The 16,757-nt window shown below is 40.2% G+C and overlaps 1 protein-coding gene and 1 long non-coding RNA gene across 2 annotated transcripts in view; one reads left to right on the top strand and one right to left on the bottom strand.

Moving 5' to 3' along the window:
- Positions 1 to 16,757, bottom strand: part of TRPM5 (transient receptor potential cation channel subfamily M member 5) — a 39,685-nt gene that overhangs the window by 7,633 nt on the left and 15,295 nt on the right. Inside the window, exons 10-18 of the mRNA XM_037402784.1 lie at positions 14,962 to 15,093; positions 13,668 to 13,791; positions 11,552 to 11,697; positions 10,671 to 10,783; positions 9,093 to 9,188; positions 6,527 to 6,785; positions 5,071 to 5,189; positions 4,400 to 4,532; positions 1,809 to 1,983 (exon numbers count right to left, since the gene is read on the bottom strand). Of these exons, the coding sequence (XP_037258681.1) occupies positions 1,809 to 1,983; positions 4,400 to 4,532; positions 5,071 to 5,189; positions 6,527 to 6,785; positions 9,093 to 9,188; positions 10,671 to 10,783; positions 11,552 to 11,697; positions 13,668 to 13,791; positions 14,962 to 15,093 (1,297 nt within the window). The remainder of the gene's footprint in view (positions 1 to 1,808; positions 1,984 to 4,399; positions 4,533 to 5,070; positions 5,190 to 6,526; positions 6,786 to 9,092; positions 9,189 to 10,670; positions 10,784 to 11,551; positions 11,698 to 13,667; positions 13,792 to 14,961; positions 15,094 to 16,757) is intronic.
- The window catches only part of LOC119154832, a 41,550-nt gene continuing 30,935 nt past the window's right edge, over positions 6,143 to 16,757 (top strand). Inside the window, exon 1 of the long non-coding RNA XR_005106547.1 lies at positions 6,143 to 6,381. This is a non-coding gene — a long non-coding RNA (uncharacterized LOC119154832). The remainder of the gene's footprint in view (positions 6,382 to 16,757) is intronic.

The raw sequence follows: 16,757 nt of genomic DNA, 5'->3' as shown, positions 1-16,757 counted from the left end.
CATTCAGCAGAGGGGGGTTGTAGGGAAAAGGCTGTATCCTTTTTAGACTAGTTTCGCATTCCCAAAGCCAAACCACCTTTGAGTATTTAGCAGTTGTGTTCCCCCACACACTTGTGTCTTCACAGTCCTTGTGCTGGTGCCTGTGTTAGTGGAGAACACTCAGCAGAGCCTGGGAATGGGGGTCCTCAGTCTAAATTTAAACTACTTCGGACATCTGAGCTTGCAGTCAAGGTTAGTTGAGAATGGTTCTACTGCATCAGACTAGAGGTCTAGCCCTGTATCCTGTCTCCAGCTATGAATTAATTGCACAAATTCAGAGTAGCATAATGGTAGTTACCTTTTTGTTCTCCATCTTTGCACTAATAATTCTTTTCTCCATTGCTATAGATAACCCCATGATCATATTCCTTAGAGCATGCAGTTATATCAAGGCTCACCACAGCTGGGACTGCTTTCACCGTATGCATCACCATATATTTATCTACACTGAATTTAATTTGATGATCTAGCACTTTTGAGGGTCCTCTGCAACTCTTGGGCATCAGCTTTAGTCTTCACTATCCAATAATGTTGTTTTGTCAGCAAATTTAGTCCCCCTCATTACCAATCTCCTTTCCCTATGTTTCATAAAGATGTTAAACGGAATAAGCCTCAGAGGGCCCCAGGACAAATGACTCCCTTCTGGAAGCTGGCTGTGTAATTAATCCTTTTTTTCTTTGTCTTTTAACCAGTTATTTACCCAGGTGAAGACACCTTTTGGAGTCTCAATGGAGAGAAACACCCATTTCTAGGGAATACTACAGCTGACCTATTTCCAAATGAGATTAATCCTATTCCAGAAATACTTGTTTCTCTCCAATTACTTTAATGGAAAAAAAAAAGTGACTGGTTGTGCTCTGCATGCTTACATTGTAGGCATTTAAAGTTAAGTGAGATGAATCACATGCCTGCTCTCATCTCATTCAGACTTTTCTAGCTTTTCTAAGACACAAGCTTTTTCTTACTAAGCAGAGTGAACATTAAGAATGCTTACTGGTTTGCTTTCATCTATGGGATTTTTTTTGGTTCCTGAAGTTTGAATCCTACTTCAATATTGCCACTGATATTTAGCACTGTTATTCTAGCTAAATGCTGTGGCCTTACTTCCGACTTCTTTGAGAGATGACCTGTGCTGTGTTTTACCTGCTTACCTAACAGAAATGTTGCCTTTGAACTCTTATGTCCAAGTTTTTCTGTGTCTTGTGATTATTTTTATGTTGTTTTGTTTGAAATATTGCATATATGCAATTACTGGGTTTACTTGATTTAAACAGCTTTACCTCCAGAGTCAATAAATGCTCTGGAGGAATATTTAATTCTAAAACATAAGTGTTTGCTTAGGGGCAGAGCTGTACTGCTTTAACACCGTCACATTAAACTACTGCCAAAATGTACAGACATGCTATTATTTCAGTTTACACAGCGTTATCTGGGTCGAGGTTAAACTGAACGGAAATGGATTGAAGTGAAAAAAGGTATGCCAGCCTTTAAAACTGCAAGGCCCTGTGTGAATATTTCAGACAGGTTGTCTAAATAGGTATAACCCTTATGCTCTACTGTAATTCCACAGTGCACGTTATCTCTCTGCAAGGACACTATTTACATCACAGTAGAAAGCTTTGGCCTGCAGGATAAAGATTTAATAATAATAATAATAATAATAAAAAAAGACACTATAAAAAGAAACAATACTGGGAAGGAATTCCGTGCTCTAGTCAGAAGCCTGCATTCAAAAATGGCCAGGTTAGGGGGGGCAGAAATTTCCTCACTGTCTATTTCATCCAGTGGAATCTGGCCAAATATCTGAAGGTAGGGACGATAAAGCACCCCTCTGAATATCCATTCTACGCGTCTGTCATCAGGATGAAGTAGAGCTTGAGTTGTCACACCGTAGGCAATGAGCCATACACTCAAGAAAAATAGAAAGAAGAAGACATCCTTCATCTAAAAAAGAGAGGGGGAGGGGAGAAAAGGAGGAGGCGTGACTGTAATAGCATAGTTAAGGAACGGTAGTCTTTCCATATGAAAACGGCTCAAATAATGCTGTTTCTTTACAAGCTCGTTTACATTAAAGGGGGTAGAATAGGATATAGTTCCATGCACAAATTCTTCTCTTGACCTTGCTGTCATCATCGTTTTTGGACTGTAAGCAGCATTTTTCTTTGATAGTTCATTTAAAGACACTTTTTAAATTAAAACCTTGTTTTTCAAACATCTAACATTTAAAAACAAAGCACATTTTATCTTTTAAGTGGATCTATTAAATGCAGGGGGTTTTGTGAGACCTCACAGTACCATCGACTGCTTTACTGCGAATTACAAGAGTTCTGCTGCAGCAGTGGTGCATCCCAGTACAGCCGGTGCTCACTGATGAATACCGAACCACCGATACGGCAGACACTGAAGGCTGCAAGGATCAGGTAGCTTCTGTCTTGGGTTTCCAAGCCAAGTAATGCATCTTAGGGATTGTTTTCAGGACTTCCTGCTTTTAAACATTGTGTTTCTCTACAGAAGCAAAGTAATTGAATCCTAAAACACTTACTTCAAAAAAACCCACACAACAAACTAATATGTATTTCAAGTGCAATAATTTTTCCCTGGTGGAAGAGGAACACTTCATCCTTTTCCCATCTAATCAGACAGAGTTCATTAAGGGACTGTAGATTCATTTCAATTAGATTATTGGATTGTGCAGTTACCCAAAAGCACAGGCATTTCAGACCTCCAGGATGTTAGAGTTCAATAAGAAACATGGTGTCTAAGCCAGGCAAGGCATAGTTGATGTGTCTCTGACTCTGACCAATCTGTTCTGTTTTCTGGATGACTTAAAATTTAGCAGTGCTGCAGGACTATAATGGTATCAGCATTAAGAGAGAGTGGTGGCAAAACTGGACATATTTTTTTCCAGTCTGCAGTCTCTGCGCACGGGCACTGTTCTGGCATTGAACTGCCATTTTAGCAGCTGCCGACTTGTTTCAGCAATTCTGTAGCAAGGTCAAAAAGGAGAAAGACGGTAACAGACAATCTTAGATTGCTTCTCTAACTAAGGGAAATGATCTTGCTTGAACCCACTTGATAAACCTTTCAAGAAGTTATCATTTACTGAAGCAGCTTTCACTTGATGTAAGATTCAACACGGAACTAGCAAAGCTAAGGCATTGTGTTGGCTTGGATGGGGGGAAGATGAAAGGTCCTATTTTATGGTTTTGTCTAGGCTGCTGTTTAGGTTCTTATCTGCGTCTTCTTAATCTGTGTGTCATATAACTTCAGATGTGAACATAGTAGACACATCACCATATTTGTTCAAGGCCCTGGTTTAGCTTTGTATGCAGCAAGGAAGGGTTAGGAGCTGTAGATCTGACTTGTTCTCTTACAATAACAGTCTGCTAATGCTGTAAGCTAGATAATGTTCAAGAACAAATATTTATTTGCCATTTACCCTTTTGCTACTCCAAGCAAATGTCATGTTACAGTTCCAGTTATTGCATTTGTAGACAAAACCAAATAGCTTGGTAGTAAAGTTTATTCAAGGTATAGGCTTGTTTAGACTGTAGGGCTTTTACTGAGCTCTGCTGTGAGTCACAAATCAAATATTTGTAAATTCTGTAATAGCACTTACAATTAGATGAACTCTTATTAATCAGTTATCATGAGCTAATTGGCCTAGAGGATTAACATGCCTAAATAAATAGCTACTTCAACATACCAACGCATACCCAACCACAGTAACTGTAGTCGTAATGTCTCGTTTCCTGCAGGAGAGTGGTAATGAATAAAAATCTTTTATCAACATCTTCCAACATATGCACACAAAACACTAATATGTTTTCATTGTAACTCGGAGCTACAGAGTATAAGTAAGAATAACTCCTGTGGGAAACTTGCAAGTATCCTTTTTTCACAGATTTTTTTCCCCCCACATTTCTTGCAAATAACAATCTATTTCCCCAAGTGGAGCAGAGTCATTCAGTAAATGCCCTGCCTTTCGTTAAATGGACAGTCGTCTGTCTGAGGTCTTTGCTCTGAATGCACACAGCTTATGAAGTAGAAGGAACAGCAGTAAGTCAAAGACACTTGACTCATCATTTGTCAGATCTGAGGATAAATTATTAGGTAAGGTACAAGGATTAGTAAATAGGGACCAACTTACTACACTATAGAGCTCTCTTGAAGGATTTATTGCAAACATTGCATCTAATACTCATGATAAATAAGGGAATATATGCAAAATGACAAGCCTTAAAAATAATAATAAAAAAAAAGATAGATTACAAACAGATTTCCTTTGTAAAGCGAAGATTGCCTCTTCTCCATTTTTTAGAAAGCACAAGTATTTATCTGAGAGAGACTGCACACTTACCATCCTTTCAACAATTATGATCTTTGGTCCAAGTTGTTTGTGAATTGCAAAAATATGTATAAGTCTAAGTGTAAACACCATAAAATCAATGGCAAGTATTGTACGGCCAGCTTGAAAAGTCGAGTTCAGCATCCTGCAGAACACATGAAACGAAATATCAGATCTCAGCGAGCACTGCCGAGAAGTATTTTCTCAATTTTTTTTTTTTTAATTTTTTTTTCGAAACTCAATTTCCAGGCACAGCCTAGCTAGGAAAAGGCAAGGGCTTCAGGGCTGTGGTTGCATAAGCCTATAAGAGGAATGTCTGTACATTGATGAGAAATAGCCAAAAGATGGAGGGACACTATATTCTCTGTCTTGGCTTCAAAGGGATTTATTAAAATAAAAAATAAAAATACATTCAGTAAGAATGATTGCCAAACCCAACCAACCAACCAAAAAAAGCAGAGCTTTTCTGTACATGTGTTTGAATATACCAGTATGTCTTTTTGTGGTCTCTGGAGCACTTCTATGATTCTGCAGAATTTTAGAAGCTTTTATTGCAGAAACATGTCTCAAAGGTTAGAAAAGTAAATGTCAGCCTGTCCTCACATGCATGAGACTCTCCTGTCAGTTGACACACATAGCCCTGGCTACTGATGCTGACCACATCACATGGAACAGATCCATACCTGCAAGTTACCCCAATCAGGAAGAGGAAGATGGTCACCATATCACATTTATTCCAGTTATCTTCCACATACAGTTTAAATTTATTCATTAAATTTGTGTCCTCATCTGTATAGAAACTCTGAAAAAGAGAAATAATCATTGGTATTGATCTGTTCCCAGTTTCACTAATTCACTGCGATTTTTAATGTATTACCTGTTTCCTTTTTCTCTTTCACCGCAAAGAGCAAAACCAAATTTCTAGTGTAATAGGAAAAAAAGCTTGAAAATATAAGCTCAGTTTACTGTTTTAAAACACAAAAGTTGGATGAAAAAGAAAAAAAAAAAAAAATCAAATCATTTTATTCTTGTAATATTAGCCTGAAGAATTTTGAGGCCTGATTTAAGATTTTGTCAGCATTTGGGCTGTTAAACAATACGACTTCCAGTCAAAGTTCAGTTTCTAGACACGGCTGTCTGACCAGCAGGGACAGATTTGGCATTTGTATGCTGGGATTGTCAGTGAGTGTGCATTTGATTATCTAGGCCAAGAGCTGCGTTTCTGAACTGGGTTTTAGCCTAGCACTCTTCAGGTTTTACAGGTTTACAATGAAATTTTATTTGATCCAAATATTTTCCGCGTCCTCCTCTTGTTATGGCCTTGCTGCATAATTTCACATAAATTGTAAGAAACTGGGATCCCCATCACTGTCCTTATTGCTTAAATAACAACTGTTTGTTCTTCCAGAGTAAATGTTTATAACTGCTTTTTTGTGTCTAAAGAGGACAGCTTTATGCACCCACTGTTGGCAACACACTGGCACCATTGTTCACACATTATTTCAGTTGTTGAGCTGAGAACATTCTAAAGCCAGTAACTGGGAGAGTAATAAGACAAGTTTTTTGGGTTTTGGTTTTGTGGTGTGGGGTTTTTGAGGGTTAGTTGTTTTGTTGTTGTTGGGTTTGTTTGTTTGTTTGTTTTTTTAAGAAAAGCAAACCAAAAAGAGAGCTGCTAATGTTTTGGGTTGAGATGCATTTTAGGAAAAACACAAACGATCTGAATTAATTTATTTGGTTTTTTAAACAGTCCCCAGCAGGGAAAAATCTCTTGAAAAGATGTTTCCAGGTGTAGAATATAACTTCCAACTTATGTTATTTGTGGTGGGAGGGCCTAGTTCTGGGGAGTGAAATCTCTGGGGAGGGATTTGCAAAACGAAGGGCACCTGAATCTTAGAGACCACTTGACGTGGCTACAGCTGGAGCAGGATGGAAAAACAGGTGGTGCTAGAGGTTTATGTGAAGAGCTTGCTCTGGGAGGCAGTGTTATGGAGAAGGTAAGTTCCGTATCACTCTTCTGTGCAAAACAGCATGTGATACTTGAAATCTTCAAGCTTGTACAGATTTACAAGGTTGTAAGTATATTCAAAATATTGCTTCAGGTTTTACTATGTTATTACTAAGATGTTGTAGGTTACTGACCTGTCGGATTTCTTCCAAGACCAGGGTAAAAACCCAGAAGTAAAGTATAATTTCTTTAGCAGACGGCCCCTTAGGTGGAGGTGGTTTAAAGTCCAGTAAAAGGACGTAAGTGAATAGAAACAGAAAAGCAAAGTACATTATAACATTCCCCATAAATACAGTTACAGGGGCACTCCAGAACTTTCTCCACCGAGTAAATGTGAATGTTGCCCATGCTGTGCTTTTGGAAGGGTTCTGCTTTTCCAGTTTACCATTTTCTCTGCAAAGCAAAAAGAATACAGGCTTGGTGATAATTTCCTAGAATTAGCTCACGGGAATAGGGTTGGTATTAGTCTATATAAAGCTTCTTGTAATATAGTAACATGTAGGTGCTGAGGGTGGCAAGGAGAAAGGCTGTAGAAGTCAGAGCAATCGTTACCGCAGCAGAAATACTTCAAGTGGAAAAGAAGGTTTTGAAAAAATAAAGTCACATCAGGCTTAAATGCATATTCTTGTTATTTCAGTTTTGTTGTGCTAATTTGATTGTGTTCCTGCATGTAGTACAAACACTGCAAATACACAAGGAGAGGGTGGTGGTAGGCTAATTGCTCTTCATCATCCTAAATAATTGAAAGAAAACCAAATGGCCAATGTAGTTTGTGAGTCAGTTTGTAAATACTTTGGCTCTGAAAATTTCTTGTGGCTTTTGCATGCAGGCATTCTTGTTGCCGTGACTTTAAACAATTCTTCTTCATGACCCAGTCTTAAAAGTGCTGGGTCATACGAAGCCTGTGTTTGTTGACTATCCTTGCTGAACTCTGAGAGAACTACTGAAGGAATGGTTTAGTTCTGTACACAACTGTAAGCGCTGGCATCTTGCCCTTTATTATTAGATTAAATTGCAGAAAAAGTAATATAGAAGCCTTTTAGCAAAAAACATTGACCTCATAAATTATTTATTAAGGTTGTCTTTGACTATTGTGGAATTACACAAGTATTTTGATAACTGAAGGGAAATTTGACCGGTATATCTACACTTGTTCTTGCTGTGTTTTGGAACATGAAGTGCTATCTATTGCAAATGGAAATTATCCTGTGCAGAAGATGCAAGTTCCCCATATTAGATAGCAATCTGATCTTAGCGTGAGGGTTTGTTTCGACATAAATTGCTCTCCTGTGTAAGCTAGGGATGTTATTGGATCTTTAATTTTGTGACTCTGACTCTGAGAGGTGTGATCTCTAACAAAGGATGGGCACACTAGGGTATGTTTTCAGTTTCACCTCCCAAAAAATAAAAATGGCTCTTTGGGTTTTTTTTAACTTCCCCTGGCATTTTTGATAATTATTAAATACATTTGTTACAAGGAAAAGTTTCTCCTCACAGCCAGTGTCTTCTGTGTGCCTGACTCTGCTGCCTCCCAATTAATGACATTTTAAGATACATTCCCGTGGTAACAGGCTAATATCATAAATGGATAATTGCAGCTTTACTGTAAGATTCTGAAATAGATCTGGGAAGGAGACTCTTTGTTAAAATAGATTGCTAATAGCAATTGGAATGCACAATGTAATGACTGAACCACGCTTCACTCAGGATATGTTTACAAATAGCTCCCAAGAGGCAGATGTTTTTACACCTGCTTTATAGGTTAAGGAGGGTGAGAGAAGAACTATTTTCTCCAATATATTTTCTCCAATAAATGTCAGGGGTAAAACTGGAACCTAAAAACTCTGACTTGGTCCAACACTTCATTCTTTGGATGATGCTTCCTTGCTACTGTTTTTTGTGTATTTCTGAAGTTCTCTTTAGATCACCTAAAAGCGTATGCTTAATTCCACTGGCTATTTAGCCATTAAGAGGACTTTGTGCTAATCAAGTGTTCCTACGCTGCCTGAAGTCCTTGTGGCATTCCAGGTTTTGGTGATGAGTGGGTGGCAGAGGTATACGGTGGGATTCAGAAGTGCCAAATCACAGATCTATGAATGATCACAAGCAAGTGAAAAAATCTTTGTGCTCGGTTACTCATTTGTGTAATGCTCCCTCTAACTTTTACATTTTCTTGTTGCGCTTCGGGTTCCTCAGGGCCCATCTTTTACAATATAAATAAAGAGCACTAGTATGATGGGAAGCTGATTTTAATGTAAAATTCCCAGGTGCTGATGTTTGCAGGTATTTCTGTTGCTGCCTTTATAGAAAGTATGTAGTGATGCACTCGAATAATACAGGGTTTTGCAGAGAACCTTCTTTCTCTCAGCTCAGTAACCTGATAGGGGCTTAGTTCCTAAATCCAATGTATATCAGCCATCATGGGCTGAAGGGAACCTCAGGAAATGCTTTCTGATTCTCCAGGTATTAAGCAGGTTCCTTGTTCTGTAGAAACTACCTGCTCAGAACAAGTTGTGTCTCCTTAAAACAATTATACATCCCTGTTTATTTTCTGTATTCCTTTTAGAGAGCAACAACAGCAGTAATCAAGAGGGCGTAGCACTTTCTGAGGAGTAACGACTTTCTTGGTCACTAATTCACAAGAAGTGTACTGTTCTTTGTTGTGACAAAATTTATATGAACTAATGGTTTCAAACTTACGTTTCTCCTTCCTTGGAAAAAAAGAGAGTCCTTTCTGGATCTAAACTGTCTGGCTCTCTAAATGGCTCTGGCTCATCCTTTGGTTGCTTTTCCTCACTGTAAGGAAATATATTCATCAGTTGAAAGATGATGGTTAGCAATTGTTTACTACTAAATTGGCATTCATACAGAACTGCTAGCTTGTACTTATCTTGGACTTGCTCCACTGAGAAGTTATTAAATAATGTATAATCCTTCGCTCTGCAAATTCTGTTAGTTTGTAAGGTTCGAGCTGAAATCATCCACAAGATTCAGAGAAGCGATAATTGGCATGCTTCACAAAAATGGAACAGGATGCTCAGTTTCCTGAAATTACTTAGGATTTGAGCCGAAACAAACCCTAGAAGAAAATTGCCCAGTACTCCATTTCTGGTTACTCTTAGTAGCAATTAAGAGAGAAAATGCCAGAAGCAGCAGGGAACATGGTGTCAACTTTTGCATTTCCAAGGCAAAGTGGCAAAATTTGTTCTAAACAGAACAAATTTGGAAAGGCTTACTTTGATTATGAATCATAAGCGTTTTGGTGAAGTTTTAATGAAAATCTCACATTAAATTACTTGGATTTGTGAATCTGGCAACTGCCATGACAAGCAGGTCAGCTTTAGTGATACTGGCAGAAGGAAAGTCTTAAGTCAGCAGCACCAAACAAGTATTCCTCTTGGGTTTTAAGTAGTTTAACAGTTAAGAAACATATATTTCATAATGCCAATTCTGATGATTTGTGTATGATTCTCACAATGTTAGGAGGTATTCTTAAAGTTTCAGTTCCTGGATTCTTATGAATGTCTCAGCATCTTGACTGCTGCCTTTTTTTTTTTTTCTTTCTTTTTTTTCCCCTTTAGCTTTGATTTTGTTTGTTCAGTTTTTTTAGAAAACCTAAGATTCTAGCCATCTTCACTGTGACAAACAGCTGAAAACCATGAAATCCAAAGCTGTGCCTGCAGAAAACTAACAAAGAGATCTCATAAGACATTGAATTTGCAAATATTTCGTTTTATGTCAGTCCTGTGTTTTTAAGCTTGACGTATGGTTATCAAGGCTGGTGGCTGATAATACTGCTTTGTGATGGCTGTTTTCCTTGGTAAGATGCCAGGCTTGCGGCTGATATTACTGCTTTCTGATGGCTGTTCTTCTAGATAAAATACTGAGGTCTGAATCGGGCATCTGCAAGACTAGAAACCTACAGGGATACATCTGGAGATTTTCTACACATTACTATGTAGATTCTGGAGCTGACAGAATTCCAACAGGTTTTTCTGTTGACTGTGCAAAATAGAAGTAATCTATGTGAAACAATGGCACTGATCTTTTAAGTATTAGAATAGATGCCAGCACAGGACACACAAACCACTAAGTTCCACAGAAAATGGATCTGGTTAACGGTGGTGTCATCCTCCTGGTGACACTCAGAGGCAGTATTGCTGGTTTTTATTGCTTATGTAATATTGCTTATGTATGCTTTTGAGTCTGGATGGTTTTTATATGGCTTATTTTTTCATCCCTTAACTATTTGGGTGCAAGAGATAAGTATGCTTGTACCTGAATGCTATTAAATCTGTGTAGATTAGGAAAGGACACCAGAATCCACAGACTAACTTCAGGATCTGTGTGTTTGTAGACATGTCTCCCCACCATATTTTTGTCAGGAAGGCCTGAAAGACAAGAAAACTAGAGAGATGGCTTCAACATCACAAACATACATGCAGGTGAAGTGCACTTATGTTCTGTGGCTCCTAAGACAGTGAATGCTCTGGAAACCTAAAGAGCAGACACACCTTCAGAGCAAACAGGTACTCTGCACGTCCTTCTGCAGATGTTGAGTATGTAAAGAGTTATGAAGAGGACAATGGAAAGAACAGCAAGTCAGGTGGAATTAAGCAACATCTGTAGTACTAAGAAAGTGCAAGTCAGGTACTGCAAGCTAAAAGCACCATCACTCTTAATTTAGCTTTGTGTGTGTGGAGAGAACTCGGGTTGTGAGGGCAAAGCTGAATAGTAATTTGATTTATCGGCAAGCTCTTCCTTGAATCTGAACAAGGAATTACCTCACATCTTGGAGCAGCTTCATTATGCCTCAGGCAGTTTTAAAGTGTTTTCCTGATGCTTCTCTGTGAGCAAGGAAGGAATAAAAAGCACAGGATGGAATAAGGGCTAAACGTTTTCCTCAGCACACTGCTCTGTGGGCCAGCTGGATGAAAGGGAGGAGAAAGGGGCAACTGTGTTGCTTTGTCAGGGATGTGGTACAATATCCTCTTCGTCTGGTGGTAGGGAGAGGGAAGAGTCCCCTTTCCAAAGAATGTCTCTTAGGGGAATCCATTTCATGGAGTTGTGCAGTTGCTTTGCTGTCTTCTTCTATGTCCGACATCATGCTTAAAGGCCCTGGCGGTAAAGGTGGTGAGGGAAGGGTCCGTAAAGCTTACCTGGACACCGTCGTGTGCAAAGAAAGACTTTGCGTCTGCTGCTGTAGCCAGCTGAAGGCAGGTGGTTTTGCTCCAGTACTGATTTTTCCTCACCAACAGAGCAAATGCTCTTTCCTTGCTGTTGTGGTAGCATTCACTGAACAGTTCTGCCAAATGAAGGAAACGCAGACAAACAGATCTTGTAATTTAAAAGAAAAAATTGAATGTAAGGCAAGAAAGTGATGTGTGCAGGGCACAGCATGGTGGCAGCAAAGCCTGAGTAACTGCCAGGTACTCCTTGCTGCACCAGAGACTGCTGCAAGGCTGAAGTAGTTGAAAAGAGCCTGAGGAGCCAAGAGGAGGTGGGATGGAGAGAGAAAGGATGCTGGACACAATAATAACTTGCTATGGCTTTATGCATGCGTGTACATATGTTGGAGCAGAGGGCAGATGAAACAGTTTTGCCTTGGTGAAAAGAAATCACTGTACCTTTAAAATTCCCACCATTTGCAGAAAAGGTATATAGTAAATCTCTCGGTACCTCCTTCCCACCTCTTCCTACCTGCATACTCGCTTCTTAGCCTGGGGCTTCTAGCACGTTTGGGTGTTGGTTGGTTGGTTGGCGGTTTGGGGTTTTTTTCCTGTTGTTTTTTGATCTAAGGAGAAGGTTTTCTTTCTCAGTTCTTCTATAGTGTAAGAAACTTCTTGGGCACATGTCAGTGTTTGTTACAGTCCCTCATCTGTAGCTGCCTCATGGGGAGCTTTAGGCAGGATCAAGCAAAACCGCATGAGTTGCCATGCTGCTCCTGCTCTGCTGAACGGACCGAACAAAAGGAGCAGCTCACGTTTGGCTCGTAGCCAGCAAACCCTTGATTTTTAAGACCTAGCTGTTTGACACAAAATAGCATTAGACTTGGTAGAGTGTTGTGGTATAGTTCTTTCCAGAGAAGCTCGTCCTGGAGCTCAGAAACCAGGATGAACAGTCCAAAGATCTGACTTCTCGTGTCTGTTTCGTTCTGCTGATTCACTTGATTATCTCGGTACCTTTCCTAGGCCAGCCTGTACCTTGTTATACTGTGAGGGCTGGGGACAGGATCAAGTTAACTTTCTTTTGCAGCTGATGTGGCATTTATCATTCTTAATGATATCATCTACTTAATATTGACAGTGTTATCCGAGCCAGAATTAAAATTGAGGATCTGATCTAATACTTACCAAAGCCAAGGAGCAGATTTCTGTGTATTGGATTAGGCCCTGTAATTCCATGACTAAATTACTTGAGCCCTGTGATTGTAAGAGAACCTGACTTTTATTTTTTTGTAAATAATAACGGCCCTGTGAGAAGAGGGGAAAATGTGATCTGTGTGTAAATAAGGTAGCAATGTCTGCATAAGCCTTCAGCTGCTTGATGTGCTGCTGGTTCTAAGTGGAGAGAAAAAGCCTCTGCATTTCCATGTTGGTGTACTTCGATGCCCTCTGTTCACAGCAGTGCTGTCTCCAGGTAGGGATTACATTGAAGTCTCATCAGCACAGAAGCTTCTGCGGAGCAGTCTGTTTTTAAACCAGGCAAAGGGGAGAGGGCTTAGCGTTCTGGCACTGCAGATACCTGAATTCTTACTGCTACAGGGAGGGGCAGCTTGTCCGCTGCGAAACCAGCCTGAGCCTCACTGCAGCTTTGCAGTGCAGTTAGCCCTCTTCTGAGTGAGGTAATCTTGAATTATTTTTAGCAGCAGAGACAAACCTTTAAACTTGTTGCTCTAGTGGCCCTTACAGATCAAGCTTGATATTGCAGGAAAACGGGCTGCTCCGAGCCTGGGAGTGTTTTGGTGGTTCTATCTTGCCCATCTCTGTAACACACCTTGTACTAAGATCAGACACTTAAAATACCACCATGCAGCAGGAGAGTAATTTCTTCCATGCATCCCAGGGGCCAGTCTTGGAACACTGATTTTTCCAAAAGGATTGGGTTTTAAGTCCTCCTTCTGTGGTATTTGAATGTTTGGGAATGCCTGTGCTGCAAGGCTGTTAAATTATTCATGACAGTTGACCTTTTACAACTGAATCAGTATTTTTTTCACTTGCTTGCCTTCCAATGGCAGTTAATTCTTAAATTTTTGATGCTGTTACCGTTACTTACCGACAGCAAGCTGCTCATACTTGGCCTCTTTCGTCATACGTGCTACTTCAGTCTCAGTCTCCAGACGGGCCATCTCTTTAAGGATCTTGCAGGCTGCCAGAGCTGAAGCTACACCCTCCTGACCCTGTAGAATTGAAAGGGGTGCTGCTGTTACCAGCCACTGGAAGGCATTTCTGAACTGGGGAGACTTAGCTAAGGAACATATCCAACAAAACATAAAACTTCATGCATGTCTCCCCTTTGAAGAATGTCCCCTCAAACACAGTCTTAAAAGTCCAAAATATCAATTGAAATGACAATTTTGGTGATATTGGAGAACTGAAAGCCACATATTGGTAGTTTTTGTGCCTTATAAGGCTTGGAGATTTCTGGATTTGATTGACCCTAGAGGGTCTGATTCGGGGTAGCAGTCAAAGACTGAAAGGATACGAATGTATCATGGAAATAGAGCAAAACAGCGTCACAGTGCCCAGATACCTCAACATGGCTGTGCTGAGACCCTGCATAAGGATGCAGGGGAAAGGAGGGAGCCCAGCTGGCAGCGGCACAACAGTGGCACACAGCAGAGAAACGTGCCTTCTGGTAACAGGGCTCCACAAACACAAGGCCCCGCAAGGTGCGGATGTGTCTGCATGCACACGCACTCAGTGGCTGAAGAGCTGTGCTGCAGTTTGTCCCTCCCCGTGACTCCCCCGTGGTGCCAGATGCGGCTGTCTGGAAGCTCGGGGATGGAGCCCAGTAGCTGTGTCTGGCTCTGCAGGGGAGGGAAGCTGTGGTGTTGCACTCCAGATGTATGAGACAGGGCTTCGGTTGTGGAGGCTTGTAAAACATGAGCCAATTATGCCAGTTGAAGCTCAGCCTTTGAGCATGTGATGCTGTTGTTCCCTATGCGTACAGCATGTAAGCTGAAGATGCTTGATTGCATAGTCTTCCCTCTTGACCATGCTAGAACACAAACAGTTGACCTATTGTAGAAGGAACAAAACCTGAGACTGAGAGTGGTGAGTCATCAGCAGCAAGGAAAGGGAGGGCCAATGCTGCAGCTGAAGTTAATCAGCAGTGTTTCAGGCTGTGCTGATTTACACCTGGTGCTGCTCTGCCCCCCCCTCTCCCCCAGGCCCTCTAGCCCCTGCTGGCACAAGCCCCGTGGAGATGAAAGGCCCTATAAATGCTGCATCTCATATTTTAGAAACAAACCTATCTGTCATCTGAGCAGCAAGGCTGAGCAATAACTGTCTTATATACTTGAAATATGCCAATATTTCACCTGAAGCAGCTACAGCTCAAAGCTTACCATAGCCCAGAAATAGTTTGCCATCTTGTGCCGGTTTTGAAGTACTGCCCATACAAACAAATCCCTCCAAGGATTTTCACTTTTCTGGTTCATATCCAAGGGCCCAGGTAATCGCTTTGTATTCATTTTATCCTGAAATACGGTTTGTAGAAATTAAAACCTGCTTTGCAGCTGCATTCCATGCAAATTACATGATCTAAGCTGCTCTTGGCCTTGCCAGCCACTTCATATTCTTCTGATTTTCCTTTTTCTTTTCTGTAGGACTGAGAGGTAATTAGTTCATTCTGTACTGAATCAAAGGACCCTTGTGTCCCCAGTAGAACTCAATATGTGTGAGAACGTTCTGGATGAAACCGTGACTCCATTAAGTCGATGGTAAAGCTCTGACTGACTTTATTAAGGCCAGGCTTTCACCGTTGGTGTGTAATATCATACAAGACAAACCTGTGATTAACTAATCTGAGCTTGCTTTCAGTTATATCGGATTGTGCACAACTACCAGGGGACATGGCTTCAGAGAAAAGGGAACAAAAGGCATTTTATTTCCACAGAAGTAAATCTTGCCAAGGCCCTGTACAGGACAAGAATAGAGTACATCAGTACCCTCTTATAAGTCTTTCCTTTGAGAAACCTCTCCCTCATGCAGGGATGCATTATTTTAGATAGAACACTGCTTATTCCTTTAGCATTTGATCTAAAAAAACCGCAACAAACAAACAAAAATGACAAGCTCCCCAGAGGAAGTATGGCAACTTGAGTCAAGGTCTGAGTTGTAAGTATATTTGCAAACTGCCTTTATATCTATTGTGTTAATTAGAAGCAGTCCAAGTGGATTTTTTTTTTAAATAAAACAAGTTTTTGTAAGGATATATTTTTTGGTCACTGAAACTATGGGATTCTGCTAAAATTTATTGTAATGGTGTTTTTTGGGGCTGTTGAGATTCTTCCCTTCAGTTTGCAGCAAGTTATTTAATCAACTGAATTGCAAAAAGATACCCCAAAAGTCCCATCAGTTTTTGTAACTATTGGTTCCTAACTTAAAATAAGACACACAGTTTAGCAGCAGTGACACCTACTGTGACACAGAACCCCAGTACAGTGATGCTCTTTCTATTGCCAGTGATAATGGGCTTGAGCCACTGGTGGTAGCCATGGGAAGAAGCTTTTAAAGGAAAAAAGTTAGTAGGCAGTGTGATCTGCTGTCTGAACTGGGCCTTATTAACAGCACTTGGCTTTAGCTCACTTACTGCCAATTCCCACAAAAATAAGCGAGACTTTAGGGGCAAATTTTTATTTCTGTAAAATTTGTAAGTCTGGAGTCTGCTTAATGACTTCAAAGGTGTTGCCCCACATTGTCTGCCCTGACTCGATTCAAACTTAGCTTTTCATACTACTAATTAATTTAGCTAGGCTTTATCAAAGCAAAAGTGATTGAAGTTCTTGAGTGAGAATTTATTTTTTTTAATTTATTTTAGTTTAAACAGCTTTAAGATGAAACTATAATTTGGCAAATATCAAAAGGTTTGTTTAGTTTGTCTAAAACTCTGATCTTAATGAAATTTCTCTGTACCTCTCTTCTGAAATCCTGCGTCCAAACTTACTTCCAATGTTTTTGCAAGAATTTTGGAAATTGAGTTTCAGTGTTCATCACGTCTGCATTTCAACGGTGTATTGATACTGTCTATTGCACAATCGTGAGCAGTGAACTATAGACATTCCACAGCGGTACCTGCCACGTGTTATCCTTGTCATGTGTTGGCCAGGGTGCTTGTCAGGGCCACTTCACACAATTGTTC

Source organism: Falco rusticolus, chromosome 10 (genome assembly GCF_015220075.1).
Source record: "Falco rusticolus isolate bFalRus1 chromosome 10, bFalRus1.pri, whole genome shotgun sequence".
Classification (NCBI taxonomy): domain Eukaryota; kingdom Metazoa; phylum Chordata; class Aves; order Falconiformes; family Falconidae; genus Falco; species Falco rusticolus.
Note: the sequence above shows the minus strand (reverse complement) of the source record. Positions and strands in the feature narration are given on the sequence as shown.